The sequence below is a fragment of the Symphalangus syndactylus genome, chromosome 8, assembly GCF_028878055.3.
Source record: "Symphalangus syndactylus isolate Jambi chromosome 8, NHGRI_mSymSyn1-v2.1_pri, whole genome shotgun sequence".
In the NCBI taxonomy this organism is placed as follows: domain Eukaryota; kingdom Metazoa; phylum Chordata; class Mammalia; order Primates; family Hylobatidae; genus Symphalangus; species Symphalangus syndactylus.
In genome coordinates, this window is record NC_072430.2 from 42950598 (window position 1) to 42977272 (window position 26675).

Sequence of the window (26675 nt, forward strand, 5' to 3'; positions counted from 1 at the left end):
CTCACAAAGAAAGTGAACAACATAGAGACGGGCTGGGCCTTGGGGGCCACTTTTCACCTGTTGCAGTCTCTGGGCATCTCCCATTGAGGCCACACACTTCCTTGAAGACCTGCATTTGCCAACACCTTTTTAAGGGGAGGAGAGAGCACTTAGTTTCTGAACTAGTCTGGGGACATCCTGGACTTGAGCCTAGAGATTTAGGTTTAATTAATTTTACACATCTAATGTGAACTGCCGCCTAACCACTCAAGAGTACACAGCTGGCACCAGAGCATCACATAGAGCCCTGTGAGCCAAAAAGTATAGCTTTGGAACTTAACCTTGGAGAGCCCAGGGACAGGTCCCTGGAAACCAAAGAAAAATCTCACTCCCTTTGAGTGCCTCATTCCGCTGAATATTTAAATTTTCCTCTTAAATGGTAAACTGACTTATTGCAATCCCATGACCCATCAATATCAATATTTTTTTCTTCCCTATACAGTGTCCTGCCCACCCTTATCTGCACCCACCTCCCCTGAAAAAGAGAGAAAAAAAATACCTGGTTTTGCTTTCCATGTATAATTCAACAACACAAAATGGGACCATGTCAGAATCTGTATGATCCTATTCTGTGTTAGCTCCAATCAGCCAGCTGAGAGCCATCCTAAATATTAATAGGATGGAGAGTAACTCCTAACTGTGCATAGATTACAGCCTTAAGAAAGGCCACCCAGTCTCTGGGGACATGTTTTGGGAGGGTGTGGCTGCCTCATATAGCCTACCTTTGCTTTAATCAGCATTTTATCAGTCAACTCTGGGATAAATGAACATATCCAACTTTATGGGTATGTATATATTCAGTGCCAGTACCACCTCCCAGGCTAATGTGTTAACAGTGTTTTCTATGATTCTAAACTTGTTTTCTATTTCTAAGAAATAGAACTAGGCCCTAACTTTTGGTCTGTGGTCAGAGGTCAGTGTCTGTGCTATTCCAGGATCTATTATTTGTTTGCCCTTTTATTCTCTCCGTTTGTAACCGTACCTTCCTGTCCTGGCCCCTGATCACTTTAGCTAATATCCAGCTAATCTAGTTCAGAGTTTCCAATACCGTTCCTGACAAACCCCTACTTGGATTTGGTTGGCTCTCTCAGCCCACATCAGTACAGTGGACCAACATTTCTAGGGAAAACCATATTTAACGTCCCTCATGTTCTTTTTGAATCCAAGTGCTTAGAGCTCTTGACTGTGAATTATTTACCCCAAACTCATTATCTTGCACTTTTTTTTTGAGACGGAGGCTTGCTCTGTTGCCCAGGCTAGAGTGGAGTGGTGCAATCTCAGCTCACTGCAACCTCCGCCCCCGGGTTCAAGCGATTCTTGTGTCTCAGCCTCCTGAGTAGCTGGGATTAGAGGCGCCCACCACCATTCCTGGCTAATTTTTGTATTTTTAGTAGAGATGGGGGTTTCACCATGTTGGCCACGCTGGTTTCCAACTCCTGACCTCAATCCACCCGCTTCCCAAAGTGCTGGGATTACAGGCATGAGACCCCGCGCCTGGCTTTATCTTGCACTTTCAACATAATCATCCCTGCTTCTCATCTGCCCTGCAGTGCTCTTGGACCTGGAAGATCTCCCTGTGGTCTGGCCCCTTTGCCTTGGTTCTTAACCTCCAGCTTCTTTCCAAGAGTGTATTTCCCCGAACTTGTGGCTTTCACAGTAGACTCCGTTTCCATCCTCTCTCTCACAAAGGATGTTAAATATGCCTGGCCCTCACACAGTCCACGAGAAACCTTATTTTTAACATTACTCCATTGAGTCAATATTTACCATCTGCTATGTGCAAATTACTAGGCAAATTTCTGTATCCTTGTCCCTAAAATTTTGTTGTCTTTAAATTCATTGTGGAATTTATTTAGACTTCACACTGACTTTTATTACTAAAGTCACCTTTATACCAACTGCCTTCCTCGAAATGCTTATAATGAAATAACAGGATCATGAGTTGGAAACAGCCCAAAGAAATAATCCAATGTTGTACTCAGGGCAGAATTCCCTAGAATTTCTAACAGGTTGTCATTCAGCTTCTGCTAAGCCATGTTCAAACAGCCTATTCCATTTGGAACTGCACTGATGTTAAAAAAAAAATTCTTATATTGAGCTGAAATCTACCTATCTTCTAAGTGGTCTTAGTTCTGCTCTAATCTCTCCTTCCAAAATCTGTGGATCTTTTGAAAAAAGCTCCTCCCAAGTTCTTTATGAGTGACATGACTTTTAGACCCCTTCCCATCTTTGTCAACAAAAGTAGGGTGCCAGACCAGTCACAGAACACTAAATGTCATCCATGTTTCCTCCAATAGAAACCAGTAGTTTTACAAGAGGTAAGCTGTGTTCACTAAAGACTGTTTCAGCTTGACAAATGCAGAGATGTTAAGAGTCTCTGGTCTCTAATCACTGTGGGGGCCATTTTGAAAAACACACATACTGTCCAGCAGACTCCTTTGGTCATCCCAAATACCTCCAAACTCCAGGGTAGATGCATTATAACTCCAGAAACTTATCTATATCTATTTTGTTAACCTTGGTTAGACCTTCTGGAGAAGTAACCAATTTGTCCATCTTAGGAGCAATTTGGAATGAGAATTTTTTTTTTTCTGTAAGGCCCATGCTGCTTGCAGTAGACCCTTTGCGCTTCTTAAGAGGTCCTACAGATTCTAATAGTTTCCTCTTTGTAGATGTGGTAATATATTTAAAATACTTAGGACATGGCCTGGTACATGACAGGTGGTGTTTAACATCATTGTCATATGAAGAACACTCTCTGTGGGCCAATGGAGGTGTGCCTTAAAATTCTTCATCTTGCCTGATTTTGTTTGCATAACTTCTGGAGAGTCTGTGTCCTCATCTAGGCCACCTTTCCATTTTTTGTGAAAGATGACCTTGTCCCTGCAGTCTCTGCCAGTAGTCACAGCTTTTCACAGCAGCTGTCATCTTTAATTCTTTTTCCTGAGATTCCAGGAAGGTTGTGACATTGTCACTTTTTTGTTCTAGAATCTTTTAAATTTTCTGCATTTGCCTGAAAAGTGCCCCTGTAAGAACAGATTTCTCATGGCTCTAAAAATATTCCAAATAATACCTTACTTGGTTCAAAAGCAGACTGTTTCTCTTCACTTCATCTCAAATCAGACTTTTGGGCAAGATGTTCTTTAGAGTAAGCAAACCCACAACCTAAAAATCTCTTCAAGAGGCATCTCTGGTCTTGTGAAGAGACCTCTTCAAAAACCCACAGTAAAATTCCCCTCCCTCCAATTGGCTACCAATCTGCCACCAAACATGAACAAATTCTGCTGCTAATCAGTTTCCCTTGCGATCTGGTTCCTGAGGTCTTCGGATCTGTGCAATGAATTATTTATTGTTTTATTAAACAGACAGTGGTGTCCCAGGGAGGAACCATAAATAAAATGGAAATCTGGTGCTGTGATAAAGTAAAAACTAGCATTAATGAGACCTGGTTTTCCTTTCAGAAAGTCCAGTGTACCTGTAACAAAGGTTAAAGCAATTTATATTTAATTTGCATTCTGATGTTAACTTTTAAACAGCAATTCTAACAAAAATGCATCAACTATTTCTAATTCTTACCTCTATCAAAAAACAACTGTACAAATTTATGACCAACACTAAAACAAAAACAAAAAAAAACTGTAAATCTTCTCTTTAGAAATGACTGTTAACAACTGGAAATGAGTGAGACAGCACCTTGTGGGTTTTTTAGTAATAAAAAGCTCCTTTCAACCAAATTGTAAAAGTCTTCCTTCAAAATTTTTTCCTTTGGTCTGGCTAATACACGCTCCTCACAGCAAATTATCATTCATTATTTGGGTGCCACAGGCCCATTAAGCAAAGAAGAAAAAGAGAATGTTAATGTAAATTAAGTTTATTAAATTAAATAAGATCTTGAAAATATGTATGATGGGTCCTGGGCAGGATGTTCTTTTTCGTCAACAATCTTTAGGAGAGGAGTACTCATTTGCTTGCAAAGGCCATAATCTGTTCCTGGAGAAAAAATAAAAGTGAGTGAAACTCTTAACACAGTAAGGTGAAGAAAATGATTATTGTAGATAATCCTCGACAGCATTACTATTGTAGATAATAATCATGTAGATATTCTTCCCAAGAGTCCTTGTTTTATTTCAGCTAAAAAAAGAAAAATATACATATATATACACATGTTTTGGAGACAGGGTCTCACTGTTGACTGGGCTGGAGTGCTGTGGTGTGATTATAGCTCACTGCAGCCTCAAACTCCTGGGCTCAAGCGATCCTCCCTCCCCAGCCTCCTAAAGTGCTGGGATTACAGGCGTAAGCCACTGCACCCAACAGAAAAAAACACATCTTTAAATGGAAGTTCTCAGGGATGAAACTAGTCAAGCAGCAAAAGGAGCTTAAACATCTTCATCATTAGAAATCCCTATTCATTATTTTTTTCTTTTCAAGAGACTGGTCTTACTGTGTCACCCAGTCTGAGTACAATGATGTGATCATAGCTCATTGCAGCCTCAAACTCCTGGGCTTAAATGATACTTTTGCCTCAGTCTTCTGAATAGCTAGGACTACAGGCATGTGCCACCACACTCCCTATTCACTATTTTTAAGCCCTTTTTGTACACAGTTATTGCTTAGATATGGGCCGTAACACCTAAAAGCCTAGCAAGTACTCTTCTGCTTGTAACCCTTGGGAAGGCAGACACATAAAGATAATAATTTTACAGCCAAGAAAATTAATTCAAAGAAATTAAGAGCTGTGGGCCAGCTGCAGTGGCTCACGCCTGTAATCCCAGCACTTTGGGAGGCCGAGGCAGGCGGATCACAAGGTCAGGAGTTCAAGACCAGCTTGGCCAACATGGTGAAACCCCATCTGTACTAAAAATAAAAAAATTAGCCAGGTGTGGTGGTGGGCGCCTGTAATCCCAGCTACTTGGGAGGCTGAGGCAGGATAATCACTTGAACCTGAGAGGTGGAGGCTGCAGTGAGCGGAAATTGTGCCACTGCACTCCATCTTGGGCGATAAAAGCAAGACTCTGTTTCAAAAAAAAAAAAAGCAAAAGAAATTAAGAGCTGTTTGCAAAGTCATTCCTCTGAGCAACCTCTTACTTTGAGTGGAGACGCTGCATTTGTGGCCTGCAAGCCCCACGTCCTGAGCAACACAAGCGGGGAGGCACTGGTAGAATAGAGCCTTTTTAGTAAGTCTGTAGCAGCCAGAAGAGCAGTGTTGTGACGCTGTCTTTCTGTTTCATAACCTGTGAGGTGGCTCATGGAACCTGAAGGGCAGAGGAAAGATTAAATCCCTAATCCAATAATGTTTTCTTCCCTCTCCTAGCAAGCCAGATATATTTTATGTCCACTCCCTCTTGCTACTGTGGGCCCTGATCTTGTCTAACTGTATGACCTCTGGATACTTCCCCATAGTACCTGAATCCTTACCTAAGTCCTTCCCATTGAAGGCTGCCGTACTGAGGTGATGGGCCAAGCTGGAGATATCCCCAAAGCCCATGTTGACACCCTGTCCTGCAAGCGGATGGACTCTGTGGGCTGCATCCCTAAGAATAAAGCAGAGTTCAGGTGTGACTTCCGGCAGCAAAGTGAGAAGGGAATGGCCCTGCTCTGTTATCATCTTACCCAATGAGTGCCACCCGAGGCCTGACATACTCAGCAGCATGTCCCAACCCAAGAGGAAACAGAACTCGGCTTTTGGCATCCACCCTGGCTACGCTTGGGGGCAGCTGGCGAGCCGAGACCTTAGTGGGCTTCAGAAGGCCGACAGCATACTGCAGCATGGCACCAGCTGTGTCGATGAAGTCCGTGTGGTCAGCATCACTCCACTGAGCAGCATCAGCCACAAGACAAACAAGGTGAAATTTGAGTAGCAGGGAATTAAAAATTCAACAAAGAAACCTTGTTTGTAACCAAAGCTTAGGCTAATGCTACCCAACTTGGCTACATTGATCTTGACAAGTGATAAGCCCCTCAAGTGCAAAGCTCAACTTCTCATCACTCCCTACAGGTTTTAAGATGAAGCCAAACTGCACATGAGCTGGCCCCTGCCTACTTCTGAGCTTCACCCTTCACTAGTCCCCACCTTCAATAACCACACACCGGCCACAGTATAGCTCATCACACAGTATCCTTCTACCTCCACGACTCTCCTCTGGTTAGAATGCCCATCTCTATTTCATTAGGATAACACCTCAGAGCATCCAGAAGATGTCGCCTCTTTTTAACTCCTCCAATCTTTCTCTGTGTTTCCTCCTGTATGCTTCCACAGCATCCTATGCATACTTCTATCACTCTACGGAGACTGTCATTTACGGTCTTCCTCACTTGACTGTGAACTTCCTGAAAGCAGAGACTGTTCTCAGTATCTCCAGAGCCTGCTACATAGAAAGGACAATTAATGGTGAATGACTACACTGCAGAGGTCCTAGACCTGTGCCAGGAATATACACTAAATGGCCCAGAGTAGGGTAGTGTTCACCATTTATCTCGGAATCCATTTCAGTATGTTCATTTCCCTTTATTCTTGTTGCTACTACACAGCAGTGGAGTCTCAGTTCTTTGGTGTGAAGGTTGCAGGCTTTGAGTGTCATTTAGGCTCCAAAAGTAATACTGGTACCCATATTATCCAAAGGCTGTGTCTACTCCAGAATAATTACTAGTATTTGTTGAGCATCTACAATGTACTAAAGATGTTCCATGCATTTTACAAAAGTTCTCTCATTTTGAAAGTCTTTATTCAATCCTGAGAAGTTAGTGATACTATTTACATTTTTCAGGAAATGAACAGGTAGAACCAGTATGAACCCACATCAATCTACTAAGCTTATTCTTAAGCCCCATGCTGAAATTCGCTCAGCCTTTCCTTAGGAATACTTCCAATGAATCAGGCTTGAAAGGTTCAGGTAGCTGAAACCTAGCAGAACTGTTCAAAATGATCCAAGTGTTACAGCTTCAAAAAAAGGCCAATGCTAACTACCACCCAGGCAGCTGTTTCAGTCAGGCTAACAGCAGCCCACAACCCTCAAAAGGTTATTGTTTATTATCTCTATTGTTTTGCATTTCCCTGTATACCCTCCTCCACATAATCCAGACCAAGCATTATAGTTAGAAAGTACAAAGGGACAGCTGACTGGTTACTCCTTTTTCCTGACTCAAAACCACCTTTCTGGCTGGGCACAGTAGCTCACGCCTGTAATCCCAGCACTTTGGCAGGCCAAGGCAGGCAGATCACTTGAGGTCAGGAGTTTGAGACCAGCCTGGCCAACATGGTGAAACCTCATCTCTACTAAAAATACAAAAATTAGCTGGGCATGGTGGCACGCACCTGTAGTCCCAGCTACTCGGGAGGCTAAGGCAGGAGAATCGCTTGAACCCTGGAGGCGGAGATTGCACAGTGAGCCAAGATCGCGCCACTACGCTCCAGCCTGGCAAGGCTCCATTTCAAAAAAAAAAAAACACCTTTCTGTATGTCCCCCTACAACACGTCATCAGCTGAGTAAATTGATACTCACAAAGGCAGAGTTAACGGCATCCACAAATTTTTCCTCATCCATGCTAACTAGCTCTGCTGCATGTTCATGGGACGTGGACCAAACCAAGGAACTCAAGGTGTCTGAGAGCTGTGTCAAAAGAACACCAATACCAAGGGCTAAGACTCTTCTGCACTTGGAAACTCTCAAGCATAAAAAGACAAGAAGGGAACTTACAACCAGCCTGGGCAGATTCCCTTGAAACCATAAAAAGGCTGAGAGAAAGTGAAGAGGAAAGGCTACATGCATGTGGGCAGACTGGCCAGAAGGACCTCTTACCGGGAGCAGAGCAATAGGCCCAGAGGGAAGAAATCTCTGCCAGGCTACGTTGTTTTCTGTGGCCTGCAACAGAGAGGAGAAAAGTTTCTCTGCAAAGTACCTAGTGCCTATGAATAGAGTCCCCAGATGGCAGCTCAGGATCTTACCTCTGATAAATGCAGAGTAGCCACAACAGCAGACTGGTCATAGTTCCAGCTCACATTCTGGATTCCAGCAGCCTGCCGTACTCCGGAGTTGTGACCATCTGCACCTATCTGCATGGACACACAAGCCTGCTAAGTATTACAGCCTCTTCATAAACTGCTTCAGAAGTTTCTCTCTGCCCCCTAAAGTTTCCTCCAGCTCTGATTGTTCTTTGGCAGGATAATTCCATCAGGCCTGCTTCACTCACAGCCCCTAGAGGCGGAGCTCCTGCATTGTGTCACCTCAGCCTCAGCCAACAGAGCCAAAGCTGGACATGACTCAAAAGGTGCCAGCCATGAGTTAAACTCAGCCAGGCCCTCCTGATATTTGAACTAGAGAGCAGTAAGGAAAGTTTCAGTATGGGGCACACACTGGAGCTGAATATTTCTGATGTAGGGTTAGGAATGGCTGCCATGCAAAAAGGGAAGCTTGTGAGCAGAAAAATAAGAGGCAAGAGATCAATGACTACAGACTCTTCAGAGGGAAAGAACAGCCTCCATTCCCGACACTCGTGCCTGCCCTGTGAGACCCAGCTATCTGTTATTTCACAATCTAAGACGGCCCATGAGATTGCTCCCTGTACAGAATTTACGATGAGACCATCTCCATTTGAGCTGGCCTGAATGGGTACTGGTCCTTATAACCAAAAGCTTTGCCTAAAATTAAACTATAGCTTAAATCTAAAACCAGAGTCCCTACAATCTAGGATAAGATGTAGATATACAAGACCCCTAGCAAAATAAGAATCTTCAACTACCAACAATTTGGTCTGGAAGGTGCTGCCATCACCTAGGGTAATATGAACCCAAGGGCTGGAGTCGGCCATAGGAAATGGACAAGGCCAGGTATAGCGAATGGCTTTGCTCCTGTAGAGAACCGTCACTCGGTCTGGGGAGGTCAAAAGAGAGGAAAAAAAAAATTAGAAAGGTGGGCCACATAGGCTGAGGAAAAAGCCATAACTAAACCTAAAGCAAGGTCCCAGGACAGCAGTGTCTTGTCTTTTAAGATTAAAAAAAATCAGTAATTAATGCTGTGGTCTGAGCTAATAAATGACAGAAGCCACAGAGATAACTCAATGTCAAAAAAAGACATTGAAGTTCTCAGCAAACTCTGTCAGAGGCATTCTTTATTACTGTCCACGTGCTTCTGCGCCTCCATTTTCACTCTACGCTTAAATGAGCCCGTGTGTGCTTTTACAGTAGACAGGCTGGGAATACCATAGGCTGAAACAAATCCTAGACTACAAAAGATTTTCTTCCAGCTGGAAATCATTTTATTTTTCTGGTCATAAAAACTACACTCTATGGCCAGGCACGGATGGCTCATGCTCATAATCCTAGCACTTAGGGAGGCTGAAGCAGGAGGATCACTTGAGCCCAGGAGTTCAAGACCAGCCTGAGCAACATGGTAAAACCTCATCTTTACAAAAAATTAACCAGGCGTGATGGTGCGCACCTGTAGTCCTAGTTAGCAGGCTGAGGTGAGAGGATTGCTTGAGCCACTGCACCCCAGCCAGGGAGGACAAAGCAAGACCTTGTCTCAAAACAAAACAAAACACTATCTCCAAAAACATCAGTCTGTATACATCATTTACAGCTTTTTGTATGTCAGTCAGTCATACCGTCAACAAAGCGATTTAAATAATAATAGAGGGCCAGCGCCCGCACGGTGGCTTACGCCTGTAATCCCAGCAGTTTGGGAGGCCGAGGTGGGTGGATCACGAGGTCAGGAGATCGAGACCATGGTGAAACCCCATCTCTACTAAAAATACAAATAATTAGCTGGGCACGGTGGTGGGCGCCTGTAGTCCCAGCTACTCCGGAGGCTGAGGCAGGAGAATGGTGTGAACCTGGGAGGCCGAGCTTGCAGTGAGCCAAGATTGTGCCACTGCACTCCAGCCTGGGTGACAGAGTGAGACTCTGTCTCAAAAAAAAAAAAAAATAAAAAAAAATAATAATAATAGTAAGCTCGCTGTAGAAGTCTGGACAACAAAGAAAGGTTCAAGTGGGGAAAAATCACCCTTAATCAAACTACTCAGAGACAACTGCAGTTACAGCTTTGGTGTATGGCTTTCCAGACAATTTCCTATGCATGTATATGCACACACAAGTGTGATCATATGACCCAATATATTATGGAACAACTTTCTTTTTTTTTTTTTTTTTTTTTTTTTTTTTGAGACAGAGTCTCACTCTTTCACCCAGGCTGGAGTGCAGTGGCGTGATCTCGGCTCACTGCAAGCTCCGCCTCCCGGGTTCACGCCATTCTCCTGCCTCAGCCTCTCCGAGTAGCTGGGACTACAGGCGCCCGCCACCACGCCCGGCTAATTTTTTGTATTTTTAGTAGAGACGGGGTTTCACCGTGGTCTCGATCTCCTGACCTCGTGATCCACCCGCCTCAGCCTCCCAAAGTGCTGGGATTACAAGCGTGAGCCACCGCGCCCGGCCAGAACAAATTTCTAAGTTATTAAATTTTAGATCCAAATTATCTTTAAAAGCTACATCATGGTTCATTGCATGAACTACTATCCAATATCAAAAAGCATTTAAGTTACTTCCAATTTTTCTCTCTCTAGAACATTAAGATATTTGCAAATCACATAACTGATAAATTTATATTCAAAATATATAAAGAACTCGTATAACTCAAAAAGAGAAATAATCCAATTTAAAAACAGGCAAAATATTTTGAACAGACATTTCTCCAAAGTGGATACACAAATGGCCAGTAAGGACATGAAAAGATATTCGACATTAGTTATTAAGGAAATGCAACCACAACTACCATGAGATACCACTTCACTCTCAACAGGATGGCTACAGTTTTTTTTAAAAGAAGGAAAATGAGCGTTGGTGAGGATGTGGAGAAATTGGAACCCTTATAGACTGGTGGGAAAGTGAAATTGTATAGCCTCTTTAGAAAAGTGGCAGCTTCTGAAAATATTAAACATAGAATTATTATATAACCCAGCAATTCCACTTCTAAGTATCCAGCACTGTGAAATAATCATCAGAGGATTTCTTTTTTTTGAGACGGAGTCTCGCTCTGTCGTCCAGGCTGGAGTGCAGTGGCATGATCTCGGCTCACTGCAAGCTCCACCTCCTGGGTTCTCACCATTCTCATGCCTCACAGCCTCCAGAGTAGCTGGGTCTATAGGCATCCGCCACCATGCCCGACTAATTGTTTCTTTGTATTTTTAGTAGAGATGGGGTTTCACCATGTTAGCCAGGATGGTCTCAATCTCCTGACCTCGTGATCCGCCCGCCTTGGCCTCCGAAAGTGCTGGGATTACAGGCGTGAGCCACTGCACTTGGCCATCAGAGGATTTCTTTATGGCGGACACTGAATATTGTAAAAGAGATCCTTTCTTCCAGTAAGTCCTAAGCAGTTCACTTCCCAATGAATGCAAGATGGAAGATGGAGGCCTCACCAGACACAGCCTCCAGCTGCTTAGCGAGAGCATGCATGATGACATCATTCTCCACGATATAGCCCATATCATCTAAATTATCCTTATCAAACATTATCAGGGCCTCTGAGCAGGCGTCCCACACCTGGAAACACAAAAGGCAAGTTTGCATTAAAACCAAGAGGGAAACATCACTCCAATCAGAAACAATACTGCTTTCCCAGGTGACAGAGCAGAAAATCACAATTTGTCAGCCTCTCTGGCAGGAAAATATAAAATTAGAAGAAAATTCTCCTGGGAATGCTTCTTCCCACTTCCTCGGACTGAATGTGAACCTTGTCTGATTCTTCCTACATTCACAGAACACTTGGAGAAAGTGGACTCCGATATCTTAACACAAGACAGACCAAGACATCTTGACAAAATTGAAAAGATAAAGGGGCACCTGCATCCGCCGAAAGGCTCTGTATCTCATGTTGCAGATATGGTCCCAGGCACCAAAACCTACAAAAGAAAGGATCTATAGACCAGAGTGACTTCACAGGGACCTGGGCTCCCCCTTGTCCCTCCATCCTGTTAGGTAAGAGGTTGTTTTCAGTGTTCTTCAATAATACTCTTCACTTCTATCTTGTTTGATGTTAGTACCTAAGCTACTCTTCCCCAGTCCCAGGTTGTATAGCATGAAAAAAGACCCAGCTTTTGCCGGGCGCGGTGGCTCACGCCTGTAATCCCAGCACTTTGGGAGGCCGAGGCGGGCGGATCACAAAGTCAGGAGATAGAGACCATCCTGGCTGACACGGTGAAACCCCATCTTTACTAAAAAATACAAAAAATTAGCTGGGTGTGGTGGCGGGCGCCTGTAGTCCCAGCTACTCCGGAGGCTGAGGCAGGAGAATGGCGTGAACCCGGGAGGCGGAGCTTGCAGTGAGCCGAGATCGCACCACTGCACTCCAGCCTGGGCGACAGAGCAAGACTCCATCTCAAAAAAAAAAAAAAAAAGAAAAAAGAAAGACTCAGCTTCCATGATCAAAAGGTCAAATCACATAAAGTAGGGGAAATAAAAAAAGAAAACCAAATCCATGTATATATTTTTTTTTTGAGAGGGAGTCTCACTCTGTAGCCCAGGCTGGAGTGCAGTGGCGGGATCCTGGCTCACTGCAAGCTATGCCTCCCGGGTTCATGCCATTCTCCTACCTCAGCCTCCCCAGCAGCTGGGACTACAGGCGCCCGCCACCACGCCCGGCTCGTTTTTTTGTATTGTTAGTAGAGACGGGGTTTCACCGTGTTAGCTAGGATGGTCTCGATCTCCTGACCTCGTGATCCTCCTGCCTTGGCCTCCCAAAATGCTGGGATTAGAGGCATGAGCCACCGTGCCTGGCCCCAAATCCATATTGTTCTTTTTCTTCATCATCCTATTGAAGTTATAAACCTCCTGAAGACAATTTTTAAAAAATTATTTTTACAAAGGAATTCTAGTAACTTGAAACCATTTGCTTTTTCTTTTTCAAGATACACTTGGTATGTTGCCCAGGCTAGACCTAAAACTCCGGGGCTCAAGCAACCCTCCCATCTCAGCCTTCCAAGTGGCCAGGACTACAGGTACACATGACTGTGCCTGGCCTATGTTCTCTTTTTTAGCTCTTCATAGCACTGAACAGATTCATTCATTGAGGACATATTTACTGAGCACCGACTGTGCCAAATACAGTAAAGTGTGAAACCAATGGATAAAGTCCCTGGCCTTCTGCAGTTAACATTCTAATTGGAGAGATGGACAATAAAAAACAAACACATAATATAATGCCAGGTAGTAGTAAGCGTTATGAAGAAAAATAGAGCAGGGAAAGGGGCTAGAAAGTGATGGAAGAGTTTAATTTGAGATGGGGTAGTTTCAGACAGGATGGTCTGAGGGAAACATCTAGCAGACCTAATGACAATTTGCTAACTGGTTCCATGTGCACACATTATTAACCTGCACCCCAGGGGCATTTCACATGTAAGCTCCCTGGCTTGCTAGAGGGCTTGTCTCAGGATGAAGACAGCACTGCTATTCGAAGTGAATGTTCATGATTAGTTCATATGATTTCAGTTCCACCAATTCATAATGACACAACATCACAAGTGAAGTCAACATGATGGACCCACATGCCTCAAGGATGCATTCCTCAGACAGGGAGTTGAGGCAGTAGCAATTGCAGGGGTCCACATCTTCAGTTCTGCCCTAGACTACCAATCCCACCCCCCTCTCTCCACCCACCTCAGTGAGCTCCCTCCTTGTCAGATGCTCTGATGACTCTGCCCCATGGGATACACTAGAAAGCTAAGTGGGAAAGGAGATTGGATCTTTGAAGGAGGATCTTCTACTCACTACTGAGAAGCGTTGCAGAGCCAGGGGAAATGGAGCTGACCCTGTTGCTGTAAGTTTCTGACAAGTTCTTCAATACTTTCTTTGGACCTGCTTCTAGCAACAGGATTTTCTTGTCATGAAAGTGGATATGATATCCTTAAAAAAAAAATTTATATAATCTTAGGAAAATCAAGAATTTATTTCCTTTCCCATTGCCAAGAGAAACAACAGAGTAACTACTTAACCCTTAGAATATGAATTTCTTACGGAGAACATAAAGTAAACACTATACCCATACAGAGTCCTAAGCAATAACATATACCACCATTTTAGCCATGAGAACCACCCTGCCCACAACTGTAAGGCTTCTCCAAAGACCACTGCATGCCACCTGCCAAGAAGCAAATAATGGCAAACACCTAACTAGCAGACAGAACGCCCTAGAAAGGAAAAATGAAGTAAAAAAGTTAGACTATAGTATTTAAACACCAGTTCTTTCCAATCTCCAGAGTATTAAGTCACTAAAAATTACAACTCCTGTTCAAAAGTGGAGTAAACAAGCAAAATTCGATGCAGTCTCAAGATTAAACCGAGAATAAAGAATTAGAGTTTATAAAGGCTGGTGCGGTGGCTCACACCTGTAATCCCAGCACTTTGAAGGCTGAGGTGGGCAGATCACCTGAGGTCAGGAGTTCAAGACCAGCCTGGTCAACATGGTGAAACCCCGTCTCCACTAAAAATACAAAAAAATTAGCCAGGTGTGATGGTGGGCACCTATAATCCCAGCTACTTGGGAGGCTGAGGCAGGAGAATCGCTTGATCCTGGGAGGAGGAGATTGCACTATTGCACTCCAGCCTGGGCAACAAGAGCAAAATTCTGTCTCAAAAAGAAAGAATTAGAGTTTATAAAAGAAAAGGTGGGCCAGGCATGGTGGCTAACGCCTGTAATCTCAGCATTTTGGGAGGCCGAGGCGGGAGGATTGCTCAAACCCAGGAATTCAAGACCAGCCTGGGCAACATGGCGAGACCCTGTCTCTAAAAAAAAAAAAAAAACATAATTTTTTTTAAACTAGCCCGGCATGGTGGCATGCCTGAGCCATGTTTGTGCAACTGCAGTCCTACCTGGGGGACAGGGCAAAACCTGTCTCAAAAACTAAAAAAAAAAAAAAAAAAAAAGAAAGAAAGGTCAGGCACAGTGGGTCACGCCTATAATCCCAGCACTTTGGGAGACTGAGGTGATGGATCACTTGAGCTCAGGAGTTCAAGACCAGCGTGGGCAACATGGTGAAACCCCATCTCTACTAAAAACACAAAAGCCAGGTGTGATGGCGGGTGCCTGTGGTCCCAGCTCCTCAGAAGGCTGAGGCAGGAGAATCACTGGAACCCGGGAGGCAGAGGTTGCAGTGAGCTGGGATCCTGCCACTGCACTCCAGCCTGCGTGACAAAGTGGAGACTCTGTCTCAAAAAAAAAAAAAAAAAAAAAAGTTAGCTCCAGCCATACAGACAGTGAGTGGCCCCTCTTGGCAGCTTTTGCTGTGGAGGATGGGGCACAGGGACATTCTGTAGACAGCACTATCTTCTTTTTTTTTTTTTTTTTGATAGAGTTTCGCTCTTGTTGCCCAGGCTGGAGTGCAGTGCAGTGGCACGATCTCGGCTCACTGCAACCTCCCCCTTCCAGTTTCAAGCAATTCTCCTGCCTCAGCCTCCCAAGTAGCCATGGGAACCACCCTGTTACAGAAGTCTATGATCTGCTTTAAGTTAAATTTTGTGTATCTTGTGAGATGAGGATCATAGGGTGGAACAGCTGCCCTTACATCAGGGTGTCCAATCTTTTGGCTTCCCCAGGCCACAGTGCAAGAAGAATTGTCTTGGGTCACATATAAAAAACATTAATATTAATGATAGCTGATGAGCTAAAAAAAAAAAAAAAAAAAGAAAATCACACACAAAAAAATCTCATAATGGGCCGAGCATGGTGATTCATGCCTGTAATCCCAGCACTTTGGGAGGAAGGGGCAGGTGGATCACGAGGTCAGGAGTTCGAGACCAGCCTGGCCAATATGGTGAAACCCCGTCTCTACTAAAAATACAAAAATTATCCAGGAGTGGTGGCACACGTCTGTAATCCCAGAGGTTGCAGTGAGCCAAGATCTTGCCATTGTACTCCATCCTGGGCAACAAGAGCGAAACTCCGTTTTGGGGGAAAAAAAAAAAAAAAGGTGAAAAGACTACAAAATGGAAGAAAATATTTGCAAGTTATTTATCAGATAAGGGACTTGTATACAGAATAAACAAAATAATGGCCAGGCAGGGTTGCTTATGCTGGTAATCCCAGCACTTTGGGAGGCTGAGGCAGGTGGATTGCTTGAGCCCAGGAGTTCCAGACCAGCTTGGGCAACATAGTGAGACCTCGTCTCTACAAAAAAATACAAAAATCAGCCGAGTGGTGGCGCATGCCTGCAGTCCCAGCTATTTGGGAGGCAGAGGCAGGAGGATCAATTGAGCCAGGGAGGTTGAGGCTACAGTGAGCTGTGATCATGCCACTGCACTGCAGCCTGGGCACAGAGGAAGACCCTGTCTCAAAAAATAAAAATAACTCTTACCACTCAGTATTCAAGAGACAAACTGCTCAATTAAAAACCGGGCAAAGGGTCTGAACAGGCATTTCTCCAAAGAAGATATACAAATGACCAATAAATATGAAAGGATATTCAACATCATTAATCATTAGGGAAATACAAATCAAAACCTGGAGATCCCACTTTACTTACACCCACTAGAACGTCTATAAACAAAAAGACAATGACAAGTACTGTCCAGGATCTGGAGAAACTGGAACTCTCATTTATAAATAACCCTGGGAAGGCCTGTTTTCCCATGAGTAGAACAGACTCAGAACGCCCCTCCCACTTTTGACCCTAATGGACCCTGAAGGACCACACGCATTCCAGCGTGCCCTGGGGTTCCTCTACGAGGGCAGGGGAGAAGCGTCGCGAGACGTGAGAAACTGTCTTTGGGTAGGTCGTGCTAGGGCTCTCACGGCTCTCATCGTGCCTCCGCGGCCCGGTTTCCGGCCACTAGTAGCCTGGAGAGGAGCTTACCCAAGGCACAGGCCATGGCAGCGCCCACCAGGCCTCCACCCGACACCACCACGTCATACACGGTGTCTGTTGAGGCGCAGGACCACCTGCGGCAGGACACCAGCGGGCCGCTGTGGGGAGCTGCACGCACAGCCCCGCAACGGCTCACAAGCCGGGCCGCCATGTTGCAGACCTGCGCCGTCGCACTCAGAACTTCCGCAGGCCCCCCTACGTAGTGCGTCCGGAGCAGAGAACTCCAATCCCGTCCCGCTTCCGCGGCGTCCTCAGAACCGGAAATAACATGCGCGAAGAGAATAGGCCAATCGGAAAACGAACCTTGCCTCCTCGGGCGGGATGGATCGGAGGCTGCCCTGGAAGCCAATCAGACGCCAAAGCTAGAAAGGGGTGGACCCTGGCTCCGCATAGCTCTCGCTGCCGCCGCTGCTGCCACTATCGCTGTCACTGCCGCTGCTGCCTCTGTCCAGCTGAAATGACCGTGGGGAGGCCTGAAGGAGCCCCCGGAGGTGCGGAGGGGAGCCATCAGGTGAGGAGAGAAGCGAGACTGCCACCGGGAAAGGAATCCCAGAGAGGAAACTGCTTGGCGTTGCCTTGGAGACAGACAGCAGGGGCGTGATACGGAGGGGCGTGGGATTAAAATGAGCGTTTAGGGAGCAGGAGGCGGACTCTGACTTGGAGACTGAACCTCTCGTACGAGGTACGAGAACCTTCATACGAGGCTCTTCATAGATATGTCACTCAGTTTTCGCTTATCCTCTTAGTACTCTATGACCAGTAGTACAATTGTCGTCCCATTTTTGTAGAAGAGAAAACTGAGGCACAAAGAGATTAAGAAAATTGCTCCCCAAATTTGGCCAGGCGTGGTGGCTCACGCCTGTAATCCCAGCACTTTGGGAGGCCGAGGCAAGCGGATCACGAGGTCAAGAGATCGAGACCAGGCTGGTTTCCATGGCAAAACCCCGTCTCTACTAAAAATACAAAAATTGGCTGGGTGCGGTGGCTTACTACTGTAATGCAGCACTTTGGGAGGCCGAGGGAGGCGGATCACCTGAGGTCAGGAGTTCAAGACCAGCCTGACCAACATGGAGAAACCCTGTCTCTACTAAAAAAAATACAAAATTAGCTGGACATGGTGGCGCATGCCTGTAATCCCAGCTACTCAGGAGGCTGAGGCAGGAGAATTGCTTGAACCTGGGAGGTGGAGATTGCGGTGAGCCGAGATTGTGCCATTGCACTCCAGCCTGGGCAACAAGAGCAAAACTCTGTCTCAAAAACAAAAACAAACAAAAAAATACAAAAATTAGCTGGGCATGGTGGTGCGTGCCTGTAGTCCTAGCTACTCGGGAGGCTGAGGCAGGAGAATCGCTTGAACCCGGGAGGCGGAGGTTGCAGTGAGCCCAGATGGCACTACTGCACTCTAGCCTGGCGACAGAGTGAGAATCCGTCTCAAAAAAAAAAAAAAAAAAAAAAAATAGCCAGATGTGGTGGCGCGTGCCTCCAATGATCCACCAGCCACGGCCTCCCAAAGTGCTGGGATTACAGGCGTGAGCCAGTGCGCCTGGTGGACCCCAAATTATTAAAGACAGAAAGTAGACTGGCGGTTGCTTAGGGCTGGTGGGGTGGGGTGTGGAGGGTTAGGGGAAATAGAGAGTGACTACTAAAGAGTATGGCGTTTCTTTTAAGGGCGATAAAGGTGTTCTAAAATTGTGATGGTAGTTGCACAACTGTGTATATACTAAAACCACTGAATTGTACACTTTAAATGAGTGAATATATTGTATAGAAATTGTATCTTAATAAAGTTGTCTTTAAAAAAAAAAATGTGGCCAAGATCGCACACTGTAGCAGAGCCAGGGCTAGGGTGCATACATACTTCTGACTCTTACCCTGGATTTTAGTAAGCCTGGCTCCTCATCAATCAAGTGTCAATTCAAAATTCCTCCACAATGAAAAATAAAAATCAGCCCAGTACTGAGAAAGTATAACTCAGACTGTCATAGGCATAGATAATGCCAAGAGCAAGAACATCAGGAAACAGTGTTTCTCTCAGGGCCATACCATAGGTGCAAAATTACTAACACCCCTTCTTCCAAATGATAATGCTTACTGATCAATTACCCACCCTACTTTATTCTTCTCACCTTTTGAATAAGAATTGCCGTTGGGCAGGGCCCAATGGCTCATGCCTCTAATCCCAGCACTTTGGGAGGCCAAGGCAGGCAGATCATTTTAGCTCAGGAGTTGGAGACCAGCTTGGGCAACATGGCGAAACTCCATCTCTACAAAAAATACAAAAATTAGCCAGGTGTGGTCGTGCGTGCTGTAGTCCCAGCTACTCGGGAGGCTGAGGTGGGAGGATCATCACCTGAGCTCAGGAGGTTCAGGCTGCAGTGAGGCATGATTGCACCACTGCACTCCAGAACCTGGGTGACAGAGCGAGAACCTGTCTCAAAAAAAAAAATTGCTTAATCATTCACTTAACTAAATTGTCCCCACTTCATGACAGCACCATTCCAGAGTTGATACCTGGTTCCCTGAATCAATCAGGGAAGCCAACCCTATAAAAATCACACCCTCGACCCCAAGCCCTATGGTTTTCCGTAGTGTCCTGCAGCAAGTTAATAACTGATGTACTGATTACAAGTACATTCCTAATAACCTTAATCTGATGGACTTTATCAACCAAAAAGTTTTCCATAGGCACTCCATCTTTTTATAACCTCACAGTTTTTATGGTTTTCACGGAATTTATTATCATCTTATATTATCTGTCTCCTCTTACTACAGTGTAAGCTTCATGAGAGTAAGGACCTTGTTTGTCTTGTTCTCAGCCAAGTGCCCAGTGCACATCAGGCACCCAGTAAATATTTTATTAATGAATGGAGTACTGAAAAAGTTAATTGTGTGTCCCACTTCTTAAGACATTGCTCTTCCAGCCAGACCATACTGTCTGTCTTGTTAATCATCCATTCCTTTTTTTTTTTTTGAGACGGAGCATTGCTCTTGTTGCCCAGGCTGGAGCGCAGTGGCGCAGTCTCATCTCACTGCCACCTCCGCCTCCTGGGTTCAAGCGATTCTCCTGCCTCAGCCTCCCCAGTAGCTGAGATTACAGGCACCCGCCACCACACCCAGCTAATTTTTGTATTTTTGTAGAGATGGGGTTTCACCATGTTGGTTAAGCTGGTCTTGAACTCTTGACCTCAGGTGATCCACCTCCCCTGACCTCCCAAAATGCTGGGATTACAGGCATGAGCCACTGCACCCGGCCATCATCCATTCCTTGACAGAGTGCAAATTAGCTAGAACATGAGGAAAGCAGAGGAGTAGAGATAAGGGAAGGGGGAGAAGGAAGATGAGCAAGAAGTAGGTAAAACCCAAGTAAGGCAGAGTGTGGCCATCATCATGGGCAGGATTCCTGGAGTACAGGGGTCAGAAAGCTTGGCGCAAGTGAGGTACTCTGTAAAAGCTTACTGCACTGTATGTTGTAGGGAACCAACTTCAGCTCTTCGCTTCCCTCTCCATCCCTTCAACCAAGCACACTTCATAGACCAAGTTGTGAAATTTCTTTAGACCAAGAAACACACCTTATTTTTAAAAATTCCTCCCAAAGTGTTAGGATTACAGGTGTGAGCCAGTGCATCTGGCAGACCCCAAATTCTCCCCAGTCCCTAATATACAGAAGCTTATTCAAAGTAAAATTATGATTTGAATACCTTTGAAATTATTGTTTGACCCACAGCCTATTTCTATTCTATTTTAGATATTTCCCCCCGAGTCCTCCCCGGACACAGAGGCAGGAGAGGAGCTGTCTGGGGATGGGCTGGTTTGGCCCAGGGCCAGCAAACTTGACGAGTTCCTCAGCCCAGAGGAGGAGATAGATTCTACTTCTGACTCAACTGGGAGCTTTTACCAGACCTTACAGGTACTGAAGCAGAAAGGCAGACGGTGTCTGTTGGAGTCTCTCTTTCAGTCTGACCCAGAGAGTGATGAAAACCTCTCTGAAGATGAGGAGGACCTGGAGACGTTCTTCCAAGACAAGGACAGGGGGATGGTGCAGGTCCAGTGCCCCCGGGCTCTGAGGTAAGGCACTGCAGCTCCACGGCTGCCTCACTGCACACCTCCACACAGGTCACATCGTGTCTCTGGGCTTCGTCTTCCTCTGTAAAGCAAAGAGCACTTCTGCAAGTTGCCATTTACTAAGGCTCTAGCTGAGAATCAGCTCTTGGTTCCAAACAGGTGTTCTGATTGCTCCCCAGGAATCCTAAATCACTTTGGGCAACACTTAGTCCAGTGATGCACTGGAATTAATTAAAGGGAAGCCTTTCCTCAGGCGCAGTGGCTCACACCTGTAATTCCAGCACTTTGGGAGGCTGAGGCAGGCGGATCACTTGAGGTCAGGAATTCGAGACCAGCCTGGCCAACTGGTGAAGCCCCGTCTCTACTAAAAATATAAAAAAATTAGCCGGGCGTGGTGGCAGGTGCCTGTAATCCCGGCTACTCAGGAGGCAGAGGCAGAGAATTGCTCGAACATGGGAGGTGGAGGTCGCAGTGAGCCAAGATCACGCCCAGCTTGGGCAAAAGTGCAGGACTCCATCTCAAAAAAAAATAATAATAATAATAAATAAGTAAATAATAATAATAAAAAAAATACAGGGAAGCCTTTCCTAAATACACTTTCCCTGAGAATGACAACAAAGTACCTTTATCTTGGTTAAGTCTTAGAAAGTAAATATTGAATGAGATAAAGTGTACATTATCTCATTACTTTACCTTTTTTAATATTTACTTTCTCCTCCAATAACCTGGTAAGTAGACATTAATTTTTGCCATTCTACATAGGAGGAAATTGAGGTTTTAACAGAACTTTGCTTAAAGTTTGAAGCAAGATTTAAACCCAGATCTGTCTGACTCTAAAGCTCTACTCTGCTCATTGTTCTCTCATATGAAATATTAGAGTGCAAAAGTGGCAGTTCTGGGATCAATTCTGAGAAGAGACTTTCCATTAGGGCTGCCAGTGGCGGGTGGGTGCAGTGCGGGTGGGAAGGTCATGGACATGGAGGCCTGTGGGGCTGTGGTGTTAGGCTGAGCAGCCAGCTTTGACCAGTGGGAAGGGAGGACCGGGGAGGAGGTCTGGAGGGAGCAGGGCCTCCTGACTGCCCTGTCCACCACTCACAGATCTGCTTTCTTCCCAGGTGTGGCTCCACAAGGCGCTGCAGCTCCCTGAGCAACCTTCCCTCCAACATTCCCAGGCCTCAGACCCAGCCACCCTCAGGCACCCGGCCTCCCTCCCAGCACAGAAGTGTCAGCTCCTGGGCATCATCCATTACTATCCCTCGGCCATTCCGCATGACGCTGCGTGAGGCCCGGAAGAAGGCCGAGTGGCTGGGCTCACCTGCCTCCTTTGAGCAGGAGAGGCAGCGGGCCCAGAGGCAGGGCGAGGAAGAGGCCGAGTGCCACAGGCAGTTCCGGGCACAGCCTGTGCCTGCACATGTCTACCTGCCCCTCTACCAAGAGATCATGGAGCGCAGTGAGGCCCGAAGGCAGGCAGGGATCCAGAAGAGGAAGGAACTGCTCCTCTCTTCTTTGAAGCCCTTCAGCTTCCTGGAGAAGGAGAAGCAGCTAAAGGAAGCTGCTCAACAGAGAGACTTGGCTGCCACAGCTGAAGCCAAGATCTCCAAGCAGAAGGCCACCAGAAGGATTCCCAAGTCCATTCTGGAGCCAGCCCTTGGGGATAAACTTCAGGGTAAAGACATCCTTGCCACCTTGCTGCCTCCTGCCTCGGGGAACCAATCCCACCACAGGGATTTAGTCAGGGCCCAGGGGTCTGCCTGGCTTGCAGATTTGCTGCTTGGTTGGACCCATTAGAGGCTGCATGCTTAGTGCAGGCCATTGGGGAGGGTTAGGTCTGTCTATACAATCGGGACCTGTATGGAGCAAGGAGTGAGAGGTCCCACAGTGTCCCCAAGGCTCGTCCTGTTGACATCTGAGTGAATGCACATGAGGGCCTCTGCACCAGCACAGGTGCAGGAATAGAGAACCAGTGAGACAGCTGAGGACCAGCTTGGGCTCGTGCCACCACCAGCACACTGCCCTGAGATGCTCCCCAACGGCTCCTTCATCCTGGTGAGGTAGTGACAATCGCCGAAATTACCTGGGGGATGATTATTTACGCATTTCAAAAAGTATAGCTCCAAATAAGGGGCTCAGGCTTTATGCACTTTTCAGTAGCATGTGCCATGCTCCAAGCACTGTGCCATGGTGAACACACAGACATGGAGTTTGTAGGTATGTGAGGAAAACAGGTAAAGACAAATACATACAAACATGGCGAGTTATTTACAAGGATTAAAAGGGGAAACATGGAAGCATATATCAGAGGGACCTAACCCGGGGATTGGTGAAGGAAGGGAGCAGTTAGGGAAGGTCCCCTGAGAAAATGGGCCCTGGGGCTGAACTGAAGGAGGGGTGAAGAGGGAGGAGAAGTGGAGCAGGCAGAATGTGGCATGGAGGGGAGAGAAAGCGGAGCATCTGCAAGGGTTGGAAAGGTAGAGGTCTGAGAGAAGAGGGAGTGGGAAGGGAGAGGCAGGCATGGGCCAGACATGAGGAGCTTTGCAAGCCACGTTGGCAAGTCTGGACTTCATCCCAAGGGCACAGGGGAGCCACTGAGGGATTGAGGCAGGGTGGCCCATGATCAGAAATAACAGTTCAGAAGGATCCTTCTGATTGCTGTATAGATAATCTGAGAGGGCAGCAAAACTGGAGGGATGCTGAGCCAAGAGGAAGCTATTTCACAATTCAGTTGAGAAGTTATGCAACTGGTTGCAGGGATGAAAAAAAGGATGGACTGGAGAGAGGTTAAAGAGGAGGAAATGACAGAACTTGTGACTGATGAGAGACACGGAGGAGTCAGTGATGTGGGCAAAGGGCCTGGGCAGCTGGGTGGATGGTAGGGCCTTTCTCTGAGATGGGGAAACCTGGGAGAGGAGCAGGTGACTGGCCCACTTCCTCTGCTTCATCTCTGAAGAAGCAGTCACAGAAAGTGCTCAGTAAGTGTCGATGGTCACTGCTTCTGCAGCCTGATTGGCACAGGCAGTGGTGTTCTGGATGACATTTATTAACAAGCTCTCCAGAAAAAAAAAAAAAAAAAAGGAAGCTGGTTTGTAATGTTTGTTATTTTCTGTGGCATAATTACTCCTATTAAGGCCATCTGCAAGCATCCCACAGGATGTTAACGTGTCAGAATTCCTGAAAATTCCTAGTTGCCTCCAGTACACTTACAGCTAGTGTATAAGAGAGGGAAAGTTCTCCAATCCTGTAGGTTTCATGCTTGGTCCTTTCTTACCCATCACCATCCTTTCTCCACAGAAGCTGAGCTCTTCAGGAAAATTCGCATCCAGATGAGAGCCCTGGACATGCTCCAGATGGCCTCTTCCCCTATCGCCTCCTCTAGTAACCAGGCTAACCCACAGCCCCGCACAGCCACCCGAACCCGGCAGGAAAAGCTTGGGTTTCTGCACACTAACTTCGGATTCCAGCCTCGGGTGAATCCTGTGGTCCCTGACTATGAGGGCCTTTACAAGGCCTTCCAGAGAAGAGCAGCCAAAAGAAGAGAAACCCAAGAGGCCACTCGCAACAAGCCCTTCTTGCTGAGGACCGCCAACCTGCACCACCCTCAGCGGCCCTGTGATGCTGCCACCACCAGAAGGAGGCCGGTGAGAGCCCAGGCAGCTGTGGGAGGGTCAGGGCTGCGGCCTGAAATACAGGGTTGGGGCCAGGTCTTCCTGGAAAGCACTTCTCAACAAGGTTTTCCTATCTTTTTTTTAAACACCAGCTCAGTTGTAAGAAGATTCAGTTTCCTATAAACTCCAGACCACAGCCCAGCCTGGGCAACACAGAGACCCCATCTCTAAAAAAAAAAATACAGATTTTGCCACATGTGGTGGCATGTACCTGTAGTTCCAGCTATTCAGGAGGCTGAGGTGGGAGGACCTTCTGGCTGCAGGGAGCCAAGATTATGCCACTGTACTCCAGCCTAGGCAACAGAGTGAGACCCCATCTGAAAACAACAACAAAAAACAGGCCAGGCGTGGTGGCTCACGCCTTTAATCGCAGCACTTTGAGAGGCCAAGGAGGGCAGATCATCTGAGGTCAGGAGTTCAAGACCAGCGTGGCCAACATGGCAAAACCCCATCTCTACTAAAAATACAAAAATTAGCCGGGTGCAGTGGCGGGTGCCTGTAATCCCAGCTACTCCAGAGGCTGAGGTAGAATTGCTTGAACCTGGGAGGCGGAGGTTGCAGTGAGCTGAGATTGCGCCACCGCACGCCAGCCTGGACAACAAGAGTGAAAGTTCATCTCAAAAACAGAACAAAACAAAAACAAACCATAGGGACACTTCTTTTCCTCCCTTACTCTAGAAGGATTTCACAGAAATAAGTCCAAGCAGGCCTGAGAGGCAAGGAGTTGGGATCAGTTGTTGATGTCCCTATACCAATTTCAAGGAACTCTTCTCATTTGAAAACTTTAGGATTGATATCCAAGTCTTGGCTTGGTTATGAAACTTGAGATCTCATTATCCTTGCCTTATTCCCAGGAAAAAAAATGAGGATTCTCATTTTCAGTCCTTCAGTGAAGCTGAATCCTAGTAAAGATAGAAAATGGCTGGGCACGGTGGTTCACACCTGTAATCCCAGCACTTTGGAAGGCCGAGGCGGGTGGATCACCTGAGGTCAGGAATTCGAGACTAGCCTGACCAACATGGTGAAACCCCATCTGTACTAAAACTGCAAAAATGTAGCTGGGCGTGGTGGCTCACAACCTGTATAGTCCCAGCTACATGGGAGGCTGAGGCAGGAGAATTGCTTGAACCACGCAGGTGGAGGTTGCGGTGAGCTGAGATTGCAGTGAACTGAGATTGCGCCACTGCACTCCAGCCTGGGCAAAAGGGTGAGACGAGACTCTGTCTCGAAAAGAAAAAAAGATAGAAACTAATCACACATGCTGTCCCACCAATACCAGCCTTTGTTTCTTCTAGGATTCCCCACAGCCACCAGCTACACCCCTACCAAGGAGTCGTTCTCTGAGCGGCCTTGCTTCCCTCTCTGCCAACACTCTCCCCGTGCACATCACAGATGCCACCAGGAAGAGGGAATCTGCAGTCAGGTGAGTGGTCAGGCTGCACAAGACCCATGCTCTGATTCTGGCCCCAAATGCTGGAAACCTCCCTGCCGAGGGGCTTCCTTTCCTGTTATCAGAGATACCTCAAGGAGTCAAAGGGAATTTTCTGATCAGGACAGGAAAAATTGCAGTTCTCCACACCTGGTGCTTGGAGAACAGCTAGCCATCATTCAGCACATAGTCACAGTGGGCTTATTCTGTGCCAGGCACAGTGTTAAGGCTGGAGATCTTAGGGAACCTACAGTTTATTATCTAGTCTGAAATACAGAAAAGCAAAGAAGCAATGGCCATATTTTTTGAGTAGTGCAATGATGGGGGGTAGAGGGGACTGTGAGGGCACTGGGCAGCCTGGAGCAGGGGGGTCTTGTCTTGTGGAATAGATGTCTAAAGTGAAACTGAAGAACAAGGAAGAGTTGGCCAGACAAAGCCTGGAGAGAAGGAAGGTTCCAGACAGACAGAACATGGATAAAAGCCCATGGGTGAGAGGAAGGGAGTGGTGAGGAACAAGAATTCAGAGAAGTATGTTAGCAGGTGGCTGAAGTTGCCACAAAGATGAGACATCCATTGCATAGATTTGAGATTCTCTGAGATTCATCTTGGGAAGATGTCAGAGTCTTTTGGGC

At 46.3% G+C, this 26675-nt stretch overlaps 3 protein-coding genes across 23 annotated transcripts in view; 2 read left to right on the plus strand and 1 right to left on the minus strand.

Moving 5' to 3' along the window:
• ENTPD5 (ectonucleoside triphosphate diphosphohydrolase 5 (inactive)) overlaps nt 1-12055 on the plus strand; it is a 61964-nt gene extending 49909 nt beyond the window's left edge. For 5 of the 16 annotated variants that reach the window (XM_055288841.2, XM_055288842.2, XM_055288843.2 and 2 more), the window contains one exon: nt 1-4063. In XM_055288841.2, coding sequence (XP_055144816.1) covers nt 1-87 — 87 coding nt within the window. In that variant the 3' untranslated portion in view covers nt 88-4063. Of the gene's footprint in view, nt 4064-5477; nt 8704-11792 lie in introns of those variants that run through there. The other 11 variants (XM_055288849.2, XM_063644310.1, XM_063644309.1 and 8 more) reach the window with 9 other exon arrangements.
• On the minus strand, nt 3895-17212 carry COQ6 (coenzyme Q6, monooxygenase). 6 transcript variants are annotated; one of them, XM_055288840.2, is made up of 12 exons: nt 16879-17065; nt 13799-13933; nt 11876-11934; nt 11452-11575; nt 8779-8909; nt 7985-8092; nt 7839-7901; nt 7542-7649; nt 5653-5855; nt 5458-5573; nt 5128-5294; nt 3895-4029 (listed from the first exon to the last, which is right to left on the minus strand). In XM_055288840.2, exons 1-12 carry the CDS (start codon nt 17039-17041, stop codon nt 4000-4002), a joined length of 1407 nt encoding a protein of 468 aa, XP_055144815.1. In that variant the 5' UTR covers nt 17042-17065; the 3' UTR covers nt 3895-3999. The 6 variants fall into 6 exon arrangements, with proteins under 6 accessions (XP_055144815.1, XP_063500359.1, XP_063500358.1 ...); XM_063644289.1 differs by lacking the exon at nt 7542-7649 and having other exon boundaries at nt 16879-17041; XM_063644288.1 differs by lacking the exon at nt 5128-5294 and having other exon boundaries at nt 16879-17041.
• FAM161B (FAM161 centrosomal protein B) overlaps nt 17108-26675 on the plus strand; it is a 16842-nt gene continuing 7274 nt past the window's right edge. The window contains exons 1-5 of the mRNA XM_055288817.2: nt 17108-17401; nt 20636-20955; nt 22068-22618; nt 24241-24587; nt 25910-26037. Of these exons, the coding sequence (XP_055144792.1) occupies nt 17159-17401; nt 20636-20955; nt 22068-22618; nt 24241-24587; nt 25910-26037 (1589 nt within the window). The 5' untranslated portion in view covers nt 17108-17158. The remainder of the gene's footprint in view (nt 17402-20635; nt 20956-22067; nt 22619-24240; nt 24588-25909; nt 26038-26675) is intronic.

Bases quoted from the DNA above. Each gene is read 5' to 3' on its own strand.
- COQ6 (XM_055288840.2), bottom strand. From the start codon at position 17,041: ATGGCGGCCCGGCTTGTGAGCCGTTGCGGGGCTGTGCGTGCAGCTCCC. The intron at 11,935-13,798 runs GTGAGTAGAAGA...TTTCTTTTGTAG, and splicing joins CTCTGCAACGCTTCTCAGTA to GTTTTGGTGCCTGGGACCAT. The intron at 8,910-11,451 runs GTGAGGCCTCCA...TGACCTCCCCAG, and splicing joins GCAGCTGGAGGCTGTGTCTG to ACCGAGTGACGGTTCTCTAC.